This window comes from Chironomus tepperi, unplaced genomic scaffold, assembly GCF_022539635.2.
Source record: "Chironomus tepperi strain 1889 unplaced genomic scaffold, CSIRO-AGI_Ctep_v1 contig_309, whole genome shotgun sequence".
Classification (NCBI taxonomy): domain Eukaryota; kingdom Metazoa; phylum Arthropoda; class Insecta; order Diptera; family Chironomidae; genus Chironomus; species Chironomus tepperi.
The window spans coordinates 3267798-3282877 of NW_027226431.1; the positions used below are offsets into that span (position 1 = coordinate 3267798).

A 15080-nucleotide genomic window follows, 5' to 3' on the forward strand; every position below is an offset into this window, starting at 1 on the left:
AGGTCTGCAGTTTTGGACAAACCCTGATATCATGACATGAACAGAGTTCGATGGGATGGTAATAGATCACGACAACGGCCAAAGAATTCATCAAAGGAAGCTATTGCTAAATTTAATATTGCATTCAAAATTGGAAATCGGCAAGCAGTGGCTAGTGATAGAATCAGTAGGCTATGATGGCAAAAGATAACGAGAACAGCTAAATAATTCATAGAATGAAGCTGTTGACGGATACAGTATTGCATTTTACATTGGAAATTGGCAATTAGTGGGTAGCAATTTACATTGGATGTGTACAGCCAGTAAAGTAAGTAGCAATAACACATATAAAATAGAATTAAATTGGAAATTCCACAAATAACCACATCACATTGTTTCAAATTGACCTAGGCTTATGTCCACTTAAAAAGAGTTTATACTCCCATACTCAATTTAAAGTATGTATGTATGTAGCTGTGGAGCGAATAAAATTTTTCTCTCTTTTTATTAACTTATCTTGTTAGAACTCCACATACATATTTTTTTGATAATATTTACTCAGCGCTTGGTTAAATGAGATAAACGTTTGGAAGTGTCAGTGCGCTATTATACTTCATACATTGAGCATCTAATAATATGAGTTCTCAAGAGACTCAATTGACTGAATTTCTCAATTCGGATTCATTAAATGATGAATTTTTTAGTGATGTTGTAGCAATTAAGTTGAATATATCGCAGAATGACTTTAAAGTTAAACTAGTGTTCATCACACCAGCAACTGGAAAGAATGACAATTATGCTTCACTTGTATTGAGATCTAAAATAAGAATTCAATATCTTCAATCAGATAAAACTGAATTGATTGATGTGATTATTAAAGCGTCTCAGACAAACTACGATGAGATCAGTGAGTTCACTGTTTATGAACGTGAGAAGTTTGTGTACGAGAATGCAATCAAGACATTTGAAGCACTATGGCTTCAAAGAGCTAATGAAGAAATTCATTTCGGACCAAATGTCTTCAAATTTACAAAAACACCTTACGAAATTATTGTCATGGATGACCTTAAGGCAGAGAAGTATGAAATGTTAGACAGGAAGGAAGGACTTTCACTTGAACAATCAAAAATATTCTTAAAGAAGTTAGCAAAGTTTCATGCTGCAGGTGCTGTCTGTTTTCAAAAGGTATTTCTAAATCATTGACTTTGAGCGTTCCAGATGGTCATGCATAAATGACGTCAATTTAAATAATTTTTAATTTCACAGGATGGTACGCTTGATGACTCTTTAGATCGCAACTGTGAATCCGCACCTAAAGCTGACATCAATAATCCATTTACTGCTGTGTTCATACGGATTTTCGATGAATATATGAAAGTATTGAGAACCTATGGTGATTGTGACTATTATGCTGATATAATCTCCAAGTGGGATAAATTCTTTGTGGCAACATGCTATTACTATGAATCCAAACCAATGAAATGTGGCTTACAGGTGTTGAATCATGGTGATGTTTGGACGAACAATATAATGTTTCGGTTTGATCCACTTGATGTCCTCTTGATTGATTATCAATTGTGTTTCTGGGGATCACCGAACTACGACCTTTGGTTGTTCCTCATTTTATCGGTTCAGGATGAAATCAAGGCTGAGAAATTTGATGAGCTTATTGAATTTTATCATCATGAATTCTGCGAATCGTTGAATAATCTTGGGTATGAGCATCACATTCCAAGTCTTGATGAATTTAATGAGGATATTATGGACAAGGCTCATATTGGTATGTATATGACGTCCTTTTGTGAATCAAATTTCTAATCTCTAATTATGTATAGGCGCATCATTCATTCCAATGCTATTCTTTGCAAAATATTCATCAAGTGTTGAATGGGATATGGAAATTTTGTTACGTGAAACTGATGAGGCTGTGCTGGATAAAATTTATACAACTATTTTTAATGATCCAGTGTTCATCAAAGCGACTAAAAGTTGGCTGCCGTTTTTGGAGAAGCGAGGATTTTTGAATTCTTTGATACTTAAGTAATTTGTAATTTGATTGTAATGTAATGATGAAACTTGAAACATGTTCTGAGCAGCATATATCTGTGAATTGAAACTTTTTTGGTGTAGATGGAGCAGTTAAGGAGGAATTTAAAATAAATAGCTGGATTTTTTGTGCTTATGTTGCAGCGATGATCAAAAAACATGAGCCAGAGCTCAAAAATGACTTTATTTTGTATGGAAGTGTCGACTTTAATCGACTCGACTCAGGACTCCATCAAAACTCAAGTCGACTTCGTGCTCTGTCATGAGTTAATCCAGAGAACTTCAAAAAAGAATGAATCCTTTCGGAAACCGGGAAGTTTTGGTTCCGGCATCGAGAGCAATTAGTATTGATCCTATACAATAAGTTGATATCACACGTAATTGTGATGCTCATATTGCTCGTTTCAGATAAATGTAAATTACTAAACAATAAAATAAATTAGAAATTAATCACCTGTATTAAGCTTTTACCGATTACAGAAATTATCAAAATAAAAAATATTGGATGTTTGTTTACGTATTTGTGCATATACACAGATAACAGTTGCCAAAGCTCTAATTCCTCACAAATTTACTCACACGTACCAAAAATAGATTTTTTCTCTCTGCATAACTGTCTCAAATCTCTCAGTCGTTCCAAAAATTTCATAAACAGCACATCAAGCTTAATTTTTAAGTCAATAGTAAAATGTCTACACAGGACAAGAATTTTGAAAATTTAATAAATGGTGACTCAATTGATGACGAATTTATTAATGGAATCGTTGCGAATAAATTGAATGTATCAAGTTCAAGCTTCAAGGTCATTTTAGTTTTAATAACACCGGCAACAAAACCAAATGAAAATTATCTTGGTCTCGTGTGTCGCACGAAAATAAAAGTTCACATGCTTGACACAAATGAATATAAAATTTTGGATGTGATTGTAAAAGTTGCTCAGGAAATGACTGACTCTCTTGGTGAATTAAATGTCTATCAACGAGAGAAGATCATGTATGAAGATATACTGAGCAAATTTGAAGGAATTTTGTTTAACAAGCTGGGTGAAAAAGTACGTTTTGGTCCGAATTTGTTGATGTTTAAATATGAACCGAGTCCAATCATAGTCTTGGATGACCTTAAAGCTGAAAATTATGCAATCTTAGACCGAAAAGAAGGACTTAATGTGGAACAATCCAAAAGTTTCTTGACTAAATTAGCAAAATTTCATGCAGCTAGTGCTAAAGTAGTGGAAACAGAAGGAATGCTGTTTGATTGCCTTGATCGCAACAGTCCAAAAGCACCAAAAGCTAATCCAGAAGATCCCTTAGCAATAGCATTTGTTCGCATGCATAAAGAGTTTGTGGATGCACTGAGAAGTTATGGCGGCTGTGATGAATATGCAGACAAAGCTGAAAAATGGGATAGAGAGCGTCTGGCAACAGGCTATATGTATGAATCGAGAACTATGAAATGTGGTCTGCAAGTTTTGAACCATGGTGATGTCTGGACTAATAACATGATGTTCAAATTGGATACAAATGAGGTTCTGATAATAGATTATCAATTGTGCTTTTGGGGATCGCCATGTTATGATCTTCTGTCTTTCCTAGCTACATCTGTTCATGATAATTTCAAAACTAAGCATTTTGATGAGCTTGTTCAAGTTTACTATCAGGTTTTTACTGATACGTTGAAAAAATTGGAATATACAAGTCACATTCCAAGTCTTGATGAACTTAAGGAAGATATGATAGATAAAGGGTACATTCGTAAGTATCGGTTTCCATAAACCCTTGTCGACAATGAGCATACTGACCTAAATGAGCATGTTAATGACTATACTCAATCAATACAATTGAGCATACTTCATTTTATGACCATACTCATGAGCATGCTCCTTGCCTGTTCAGCTACAATCTCAATACACTAACATTTTTCATTATCTAATTTACAGTTGCAGGATTCCTGGAGTTCCTATTTTTCGCAAAATATTCGTCACCCAAAGAATTTTCCTTTGACATGCTAATGTTTGAAACTGACGAAGATGTATTGAGAGAACTTTATGATCGATTATTCCAAGATGAATTTTACGTTAGAGGTGTTAAAACTTGGCTTCCATTTTTGAATGAACGAGGATTTTTAGACATTTTGATTCCCAAAGAATAAAGATTTAGATCATTTTTATAGATGAGAGATTCTGGATGAAATAGTCATATCTACAGTGAGGTTAATATCTCTGCGAATAAAGAGACTTGATATGTGAATTAAACAAAATTTGATAGCATTTTGGTTGCTTAATAAGACGAAAGTATGTTGGAAGTTTAAAACGGAACTGCTTAGTTCCAATAAGTATATGTTTGACGACTGGAACAGCAAAATTATCTTTAAATGTTCATAATTCAATAATGGATTGACGAAAATTCAAAATTCTTTCAGATTCCTTTAGCATAAACAAAATGCTAAATGTTGGAAGCAGCAGTTCTGTTTTTCCAGGTCTGTAACATCATTTATTTTGCTTTCAAAATTTTATATACAATACAAATTAAAATGCATATTTTTTCAAAACCACAACTGCTAGAAATATGCAGTAAGGACTAAAAGATCAGATTTTGAAAGTACTTTAAGCCAGTATCTAGTAATCAAAGGGAAAAATCCGTAAATTTTGACAAAATTTAAAATAATTTTTTTTGGCTCGTCTAAAAATTGACAATTTTTTAACTTCAAAACATTAAAACTTCAACAATATCGATGGTTGCTAACACTGAATGAAAGTACCTTCAAAACCTAATGATTTGGCCATTACTGCATATTTCTAGCAATTGTGGTTTTGAAAAAATGTGCAATTTAATTTGTATTGTATACAAAAATTCGTGAGTAAAAAAATGATGTTACAGACCTGGAAAAACAGAACTGCTGATTCCAATATTTAGCATTTTGTTTATGCTAAAGGAATCCGAAAGAATTTTGAAATTTCGTCAATCCATTATTGAATTATGAACATTTAAAGATAATTTTGCTGTTCCAGTCGTCAAACATATACTTATTGGAACTAAGCAGTTCCGTTTCAAACTTCCAACATACTTTCGTCTTATTAAGCAACCAAAATGCTATCAAATTTTGTTTAATTCACATATCAAGTCTCTTTATTCGCAGAGATATTAACCTCACTGTAGATATGACTATTTCATCCAGAATCTCTCAGATGAAATATGAAGTTTTGCTGTTTATTGTATTTGTTAATAGAGTAGCATCAAGTAGCACTCATGATAGCGTCACGACAGTCTGGTGCCGAATTTAGGATCGATTTAAAGACTTGTGATTTTCGGAAGACATATAATTTACTGGATATTGACAAAATTAGATCATTGCATTAAGCATCGACGAAAGAATTGAACTTTCCAAAAATCAGCCATTCCTAGAGATCACATAAATTATTTGTAAATCACCAAAATAAACATAACGAAAGTATTTGTGTGCGTATGATGCAGATAGTAATATTTGACTAATTTAGACAATATGAATTGATATCACCCACATATAGCAATAAATAGGAAAGATTCTCTTTTAAAACTCTCAGTTTTTCGCGAAGTTCAGCACCGAAAGCATCAAACTAGTTCAATACAATATTCCAAAATGAGCACTCCAGAAGATTATTTTGAAAACATACTGAAAAGTGATTTAATCGATGAAGAGTTCATTGATGGAATTATTGAGAATAAACTGAATATTCCTAAATCAAATTTCAAGGTCATACTTGTTCTAATGACCTCAGCAACAAAACCAAATGAAAATTATCTTGGTCTCGTGTATCGTACGAAAATAAAGTTTCGATTACTCGATACAAATGAAATTAGAGTTGTGGATGTAATTTTAAAAATTGCACAGGAAACGGCAATGTCACTAAATGAACTAAATGTATATTACCGAGAGAAAATCATGTACGAAAATGTGTTGACAAAATTCGAACAAATTTATTTTGATAAGCTTGGTGAAAAAGTGCGCTTCGGTCCAAAAATGTCAATGTTTAAGTACGAACCAAATCCAATAGTTGTTTTGGATGATTTAAAAGCAGAAGGCTATGCAATTGTTGACAGAAAAGCATGTCTTTCATTAGAACTTTCAAAATGCTTTTTGGCTAAAATTGCCAAATTTCATGCAGCTGGAGCTAAAGTATTACAAACAGAAGGAATGCTTCACGACTGTCTTGATCGTAAGAGTACAAACGGAGCAAAACCAGACATTAATAATCCACTGTCGTTAGCATTTGCTAGAATGCATGATGAATTCATAAAAGCATTGAGAAGTTATGGAGGATGTGATGAATATGCAGACAAAGTCGAAAAATGGGATAGAGATCTACTTGCCACAGACTACCTGTATGAATGTAAACCAATGAAATGTGGTCTGCGTGTATTGAATCATGGAGATGTCTGGACTAATAATATGATGTTTAAGTTAGACACAAATGAGGTTTTACTGATAGATTATCAATTGAGTTACTGGGGATCGCCAGCATATGATATTCTTGCTTTTTTGGCAGCATCTGTTCATGATGATGTCAAAGTTAAACATTTTGATGAGCTTGTTGAGTTTTATTATCAAGAATTTACTGAAAATTTGAGGAAATTGGAGTATGAAGATTCGATTCCAAGTTTAGATGAATTCAAAGATGATCTCCAGGAAAAAGGCTTCATATGTAAGTAAATCTGTGCTTATTTTTGTGACTAAATCATTCAACCTTGGATAATACAGTTGCAGGATTCCTGGAATATCTATTTTTCATTAAATCAAGTACTGAATTTTCACTTGACATGTTAATGAACGGAAAAGACGAAAAAGTTTTGCAAGAAGTACATGATGGTTTATTTCAGGATGAACTTTTAATTAAAGCTGTTAAAACGTGGCTTCCATTTATGAATGAACGAGGATTTCTTGACATTATGATTGTTCGTGAAGATGCTGAAAAGTCAAGCTAGTTTCAAATTTGACTAAAGTCGATTTGAGTTTAAATGGTGTTCTAGTCCCGATTGACACAAATTAAGAAGGCTCTGCCACTGCAGCTCTAAATCTCTTTTAATAACACTAAATGTAACCTGCTTTCAAGTAGCATCCAAATTGCTGCAATATGTTGAAATGCCTCAAAAAATCCGTTCCGAGACTTCTTCATATGTGTCGCTCGGGAATCGACTTACAACTCTAGCCAAAAGTGAATGACCTCATAAATAATATTTAAAATTCCTACTATTTGTTGATCTTGACAGTAAGATTTATGCTTTTTATCACTAATTTCAAAGTATTCAAAGCATTTTTTAAAAATTCAAAATTAACAAAATTTTTTATTCCTAATGTCAGGGGCTTATTGACAAATGATGTCCATAGGTTTTTCAATCTCGGAATTGAAAACCCTGAAAACTCTAAGGGGGCATTTACTTATTGCGTTACGTAAAAAAACGAATTTCATAAACTCCCCACCTCCCTCGCTACAAAATGACTATTACAAAATCGTAGTCCCTCTTCCTCCCTTCTAAAAAAGCGAACGTAATAAGTGAACGGCCCCTAATTCAAATCAGTGCACAATTCAAACATTATACTCTAATTATTTAATTCTTTAATTCTGATTGAGCTCAATCGAAACAAAAGAGAAAGACTACGTCACGATTCTATTAAGACTTTATCACGAAGACTTTTATTAACATTTAATTTAGGTCATGTGGATTTCACGTGAATTATAATGTTGATAAATGTGCTTTTGATGAGTTCTTAAAGGAATTTTGATCGATTCTTCTCATTTGTATCGCAAGATGAAGTGTCTATTGATTTATATTAGACCTTGAACGACCCAAATGAAGGAGACTCCGAAATGCAACTTTAAAGGCTCTACCAAAATTCTTTATTAACTTAGACTTTAGAAGCCTAAAAAGCGTGTAAAAATTGGCGCCGATATGGCTGCCAAATGGAGTTTTTAAAAATCGTGACCTAGTCTACTTCATATGTGCCTCTCGGAGACATTAACATTGAATAACTCCATTGATCAAAAAAACCTTGAACAAATTCTATATTTAAAGTATTAAGTCAATAAAAATAAAAAATTGTTCAAACAATGAATGACTATCAAAAAAGTTTATTAATTAGAATTCCTTAACAATTTATAACTGACATGAGGTTTAGGTATTGTAATTGACTTGAATGTTTGCGTTGATTTGTAAATAATTTTATCATATAATGTCTTATCACTCTCATTTGGTTGTATATCCTCCACATCGTCATTTGATTGACTTACATCAGAGCTTTTAAATGCTCCAAAAACTTTTGTAATAATTTCTGTAAACATTATTGTTCCAATTATTATTAATACAGTTCCAATCCAATGTATTGCGGTAAATGGATGTTGAAAATAAATAATTGAAAAAATTAGAGATGCAAATTTCCTCAGCGTAACAACCATCGTGACAGTCAACGATGAACATTCCGTCGTAAGGATATAAACGCACTTAACACAGAAATAATGAGATATAAAATTTATTACAAGATATAAAATCTGTATACGTATAGAAATATTTAACGGTGATATGATGAAAGCATCTGAATTTGCAGCAACAATCATATGGCTCCAAATATTCTTTCCCATCAAGATAAATGCGGGTAATGCAAGTACATGAGTATAAAACAATGCTTCATTTGGATGCTTTCCACGCTTCTTATACATTACTTCTTGATAAATTCCCATTCTGGCTGATATGAATAATGCAAGTGACAGTAATAGAACTCCAAACAACCACCAGAAGAATGAATCATTTTTATCACTTTCAGCATTTTGCACCTGAGATTTTTTAACGTCAGATCCCGATGCAATTGTGCTTATAAAAATTCCTAATGTTATTAGTACAACTGACACGTATTTCCATATATCATAGGATCTATTCAATATTATAATACCTAATATCATATTAGCCATCAATGAGCCTGATCGAAATATCATTTGTAATGGTACGGATATATGAAAATTTAGTGCATAATTATTTAATACACTTGATAAGAAAAACATTGTGACTAATAATACGTAATCTTTCAACGGTATATTTGGTTTCACGGTGAAAAACTTCGATGTGAATATGAGACCATACAGCGCGATAAAGAAAAATTGAAGAAATGTAATGAGATTACCAGATCCTGAGTCATATCTATAAAGGCGTGAGTCTATGTTAATATTTGATAGTAAAAAATACAAAAAAAAAATGTATTTTGTCATACCTCACAGCAAACTCGAGATATAGGGCATCTAAGCAACATCCAAGAAGGACACCGGCAATAGCAATTGCCGCCTTTAAATTCATGATTAGTCAACTAGTCAATGCGAAAAAAAATACTACACTATTGAACGTGGCAATGCATTTTATGGCAAAAAAATTTATTTCTAACTTGTTACACCTTTACAGTAGAATGTCGTGTTTGATACTAAAACTTTACAGTATTGTCAACAAAATTTCTTTGATAATAAAAAAATATTATATCCAAGGTGTGGTAATTTTTTGAGCGTTTGTCGAAAATTGCAGGTTTGGAGACATAAAACGCAGGTCATCGGCCTTGGACGACCCTAAAAGGTAAAAGTTATGCTCTCGAGAGCTTGCTCATCTTGAACATACTAGATGAGCATGCTCATGAGAGTAGCCCTCGGATTACTCTGATCTTTGCCTGATAGAGCCAACTTTATGGTACAGTCAAAAAATGCAAGTCTGGAGTTCTTAACCCAACCGATCCAAACCTGACCAAACCGAGTCAAACCGGGGAAAACCAAACCAAATCGGGCCAAACCCTATTTATTTTTGTATAATTCTTGCAATGCTTAATTTAATTAATTAAATCTACACCCAAAAATAACATTTAAATCCAACGACGGTCTCCAAAGTAATTCATATAATCACTTGACAATAAAAAATTATCCAACAATTTCATCAAAAATTTCGATAAAACTGACGATTTCCATTCCCTAGACTCCGACAATGTGTAGAAACAGCTGATAAGAAAATAGTAACGTGATGTATAAAATTAATATGTTTTTTTTTTTCATATTGATATCAAAAGTAATACAATTAAACATTTACATGTGTGGGAAGTCTTTGTATTATCATTGATAAAAAGTGATAAGCAACATGCTCACTTGAGCATAAAATACATGTGTTTAGTTTAGTAATAAAATCAGTTAAACAAAATGTTTAACAAGTTTATGAAACAAATTTAAACATTTGGATATGTCATGATGACAGCTGGACGTTGAAGTTTGAAAAATTTTGCGCGGGAAAATGCCAAGAATATGAAACACAATGTAATTAACCTCATTAAAATATTACAACTTAAAGTTGTTGAACCGTAAGGCACACAGCCGCACGCTAGAGTCACGCTGACCTGAAAACATTATTTTCCGACTTTTCTTCACTTTTGGTGTCAATTAAACAAAGAAATGTAAGTCTTTGGCATTTGCCAGAATTTGCAAGACAAATTTTCTTTGAAAACGAACGAAAAATCTTGCAGTTTTCGGTCCGTTATTGCAAGATAAATCTTGCAAAAATCGGATGAAAAAATCTTTTGAAATCGGACCGAAATTGAAAGATTCTTGAAGATTTTCTTTGAAATTTTTAGAAAATCTTATAATTTATATTTTTCTGATTTTAAGAGACAATATCTGAGATAAAAGAGAATCCCGAGCGGCACAAATGAAGAAGGCTTCGCTGCGGAACCTTATAGGCATCCATATGCCTGCCAAATTTAGGAGGGTTCCAATTGATGTTAATAAATGAGCTTTAGCGGAACCATTGAAGTTCCGAGGCGGGACCTTTTTATTTTGTGTTGCTCGGGATTTAACCCTGACCATACTACATTATTTGACATGATATACATCTCATCTAATACAATTCACCAATTCTCCTTGAAATACAGCTTCCGACATACTTTCCTCAACGTTTCTTCTCTAAATTCATATACATATGACGTCATAAATGAACAATTTATTTTTCTTAAAACCAAATCCAATTTATTCTGTGCAACACTGTACAACATCATACATATATAGAATAAAAACACGAGAATTCTTCAAAATAACTAACATCTTTTGGCACTTACAAGCGTAATGTATTGAATTTCTCTTACAAAGTTGCATTTTCATGGAATATATGCCATTTATGTATTAATACCAAGAAATGTAATCAATCAATGTAAAATGTCACTTTAAAGAGTAATACATTGTAAAATCAAGTAATCAACAACATGATTGAATGCACAAAATGTTTTTTGAGATTTTTTTACAGAAATTTATTCTAAAAATTTGAAAATGTGATTGCTTTTAAACATTAAGCAGGAGGGTAATTTGAGGATATGGTCATGGAGATGGTTGAAGATTGTTTGCTTACATCCTGCTTTTTTCCGATAGCCACCTGCATTGTCGCAAATTTCAGTGGTCAACAACGTGTGTGCTGTGTCACACAAGTGTGGTGCCGTTAGGAAATGTCATGAACCGTTTGATTTGTTGTTGCGATACTATATCAAGTGTGTTGCGACAATTTTTTTAAATTTTAAGGGTGTCGCTTATGCGTCGTCTGCAAGGTCGCCCGTGTGTCACCTGCAGATTCGCCCATGTGTCGCCCGCAGGGCCACCTAAATGTCGCATTTAGCCTATGTGTCGCCTGTAGAATCGCCCGTTAAAAACTTCGATATCCGCTAGATGACTCTCAATCAGCATAAGTATTTTATTGAATTTCAACCAACTTTACAAAAAATCGTCAATATTTAAATTCACATTAAAATTTCATATTAATCAAATATTTATTAATACAATACACTTATTTACACACAGCCAACAAAGTTCTTAAAAGCCCTCGAAAAAAAAAATTTCATCAAACAAAAATATTGAATTGCTCTCTAAATGGGATATTTATTGCACAATTTCACTATCTATTGGCTCTCAAATGTCCATTAAAGTAAATGAATATTTTGAGTATAATAAAGTATCGCAATATTTTTTGATTCATCACTCACAGCTCACATGCATGCCTAAATAAAATTTCAATTAGTTTGATTATAGATTCGAAAAAAAGGAATTAAAAATGAAATTCAGGCATGAATGCAATCCTGTGTTGTTCTGATTTTTCAAATTTCAATTAATGTAGCACTCATCATTGATCTGCTATGCGGCTGTGAAATAGCATTTGTGATATGTTTGTATATTTTTTTGTATTTTTGTGTATATCCTCACATTCAGTCCTTTGATTTCTGTCTCACACTCGTTTTGCAATCAAAAATTTCATTTTTTTTTTTGGCTTATCAACGCAGCTATAAAAGTTTTGAGGATGCATCCTTGATTGAAACACAATTGAGTATGAAATTTATTTGTTTCAGGATATCCTCTTTGCCTGCTTTTTCACAGAAAATCGGAAAAATCGATGTGGAAATTGACAACTCTTTCTAGTCATCAACAAGTTTTGTCGATATTTCTAAAATTTTCAAAATCATGCAGCAAAACGTCCACATTAATCTACGAAAAATTTGTTGATTAATGGATGAGATCCATTAACATAATAAATGATTTTTTCCACACTTCAGCAAAACATCTATATTCAATGGTTATCGTAAAATTGCCGAAAATGAGGAACAGATGAAAATCCGATTACATTAACTCAACATCATGATAATTACACGTGTGGTTTGCTTGCCAAAAACATTCGACAGACATTGTTTTATCAGGAATATGAAAAAAAAAAAACTTTACGACCGCTCTGCTTTTATGACGCTGTAAATTTTATCTGTAATTGCATTACTAGTTTCCTAATACTAGACTAGAGTCGTAGTTTATGTATTGATAATACGGTGTTAAAGATAATTTTAGCATTTCATGTAAATTGAAATTTAGTGTTCATTCGAGAAATCACGAGCACTGTTATTGGTTGAGCATGGAAATGTATATGGACCTCTTGGCTACAATTAATAATGTAAAAAGTCATTACTTTAAGATTGTGGTATTCATTTGAATAAGAGCTTTCTTATTAAGGAGCTCTTTGAATTTTCTCATTATTTCTTTGTTTAGGAAGATTTTAAAGTTGCACATGGATTTGATAACAGGCCCGATTAGGTGTCTATTTGAAAATTAGTTCTAGTAGGGTTTTGATCTACTCATTGATGAAATTCTCAATTTGAATTGCATATAATCTTTGGATTCACTTCATTTTAATCCTGGGATTGAAAACCCTAAGTACATCGGTACAGCCGTTCTCTAATCGGCAAAAGTTATAGAAAGATAGAGCTGTCTGGCAATGGGCCCCCGTGCGCCTCAGCCTCAGAAGTAAGGAATTAATTACAATGGTAGATATGGCATGGAATAGTGGTGTACTTGTATCGTGTCAGTGGTACACCTAATTTTATCATGTCATATCGTATCATTACTGGAGAAATCAGCTCCTAGTCTAGTTCATTGAACTTTTTATCAAAATTGAAACTGAATATAACTAGACATACTTGGGATGATTGAAGTTCGTCGGCATAATGTTATCAATTAAAATGAAACATTCACAAAAATATCATTCTTGTCAAGACTTCGTTTTTTTAATTCACGGTCTTGTTAATAGTGTTAATCTCAATAACATTTTGCGGCCGGATCTTCGGGAAACCCTAGTTTTCAAGCTACAGTGCGTCAGATTTTAGGATAATACAAATTAAAATTTGATTGAAAATTGGCTCATACGTTTGAAATAGCTTATAACACTGCTGGCCTTTAATAAATTAAGATAATGCATTTTATGCCAAATAATAATTTGCTGACCTCGACAGATAATCCAATTCTTACTCTTACTTAAGAGTCGATGGATGGAAATAGAATTGTTGATAGATACTAAACTCACAGTTAGGGCGATTTCCCAAACATTCAATCCAATATTGCAAAACGACCGACGAAGAATAATGGATTTCACTGGAAACGACAGCCCCCAGGTATTTCAATAATGGAAAACCAATTGGATGTTGAAAGGTAAAAAGAAATAAACTTCATGTATTTTTTTGGATTAATTTTTATTAATAAACGTAATCGATAAGCATTTATTTTCGTTCCTTTATTTCTCATTTTTATTTGTATAAATTCAATCAAATAATTCTGTTCATATTTTCAAAGCTGGATTATAAAAAAATATATCAAAAGCTTTGCCGCAGAAAAATCTACCAAAAATTTTATTTTTTTGCAAAATCCCTAATTTACCAATATATTACCTATTAATTATGCTATTATTCATACATCATCAATGAATTCAAAATATGTAGACGGAATTTACTGAATAAAAATATGCTAAAAGTTTGTTGGATATTTTAAGACCAGCTGAAACATTTACATACTTTTCATTGAATGAAATTTTATAGGAAAATAAATAGGAAGTCATGCATTCATAAAGCATCTATTTTTCTCTTACATCCACATACATAATCAATGTCTATGTCTGTAAATGTACATTTTGCTGCCATACCTTAAACAATACTTCAATGAAAATAAAAAGCAATGTTGAAGTAAGTATGAAGTAGATTCTCAAGTGTATTTCAATGTTTCGACAATCAATCGAGTGGCAATTTTCTCATCTAGATAGTTTGTCGACTGGTCAAGCTCAGAAATAAATTTTCATTTTTCTGATTTATGACAAACATTTTCATCTACACAATAAAGGTAACATGTATCATAAAAGTCAAAAAATTTCAATTCAATTTTAAAATTAAGTGATTTTGTTTGTTATTTTATGGGTTAAATTGACAATAAATATTGCAATACATTTTGCATTTTATGGATATGTAGTATTATATAGGTATATTAGAAGCAGAGTTGTCACCTATCAATTTGCTATAAAAGGCAAAAATCTATCACAGGCGTTGCCTATTGAAAGGCAAACAAATTTGCCTACTTGTAGGCTTACCTAGCCAAAGGCAAAATCTAGACAAAGGCAATGCCTAGCCAAAGGCAACAGTTTTTGCCTTTGCCTAGGCGCTGCCTATAATAGACATGTCTGTGGCTAGGCAAACCTAGCGTAGATTTAAGCAGGTGCCTAGTGTTT

At 32.5% G+C, this 15080-nt stretch overlaps 3 protein-coding genes across 3 annotated transcripts; 2 read left to right on the forward strand and 1 right to left on the reverse strand.

Moving 5' to 3' along the window:
• Positions 1–576: 576 nt before the first annotated feature.
• On the forward strand, positions 577–5475 carry LOC139092793 (uncharacterized). Its single transcript, XM_070643325.1, has 5 exons — positions 577–1164; positions 1246–1759; positions 1815–2021; positions 2703–3776; positions 3962–5475. Exons 1-5 carry the CDS (start codon positions 616–618, stop codon positions 4171–4173), a joined length of 2556 nt encoding a protein of 851 aa, XP_070499426.1. The 5' UTR covers positions 577–615; the 3' UTR covers positions 4174–5475.
• A 34-nt stretch (positions 5476–5509) lies between these two features.
• Positions 5510–8112, forward strand: LOC139092565 (uncharacterized). The gene is made up of 2 exons (XM_070643009.1): positions 5510–6703; positions 6760–8112. Exons 1-2 carry the CDS (start codon positions 5641–5643, stop codon positions 6981–6983), a joined length of 1287 nt encoding a protein of 428 aa, XP_070499110.1. The 5' UTR covers positions 5510–5640; the 3' UTR covers positions 6984–8112.
• On the reverse strand, positions 8097–9477 carry LOC139092566 (UDP-xylose and UDP-N-acetylglucosamine transporter-like). Its single transcript, XM_070643010.1, has 2 exons — positions 9259–9477; positions 8097–9188 (listed from the first exon to the last, which is right to left on the reverse strand). The coding sequence occupies exons 1-2, from the start codon at positions 9339–9341 to the stop codon at positions 8132–8134; spliced, it is 1140 nt and encodes a 379-aa protein (XP_070499111.1). The 5' UTR covers positions 9342–9477; the 3' UTR covers positions 8097–8131.
• Between the last annotated feature and the right edge of the window lie 5603 nt (positions 9478–15080).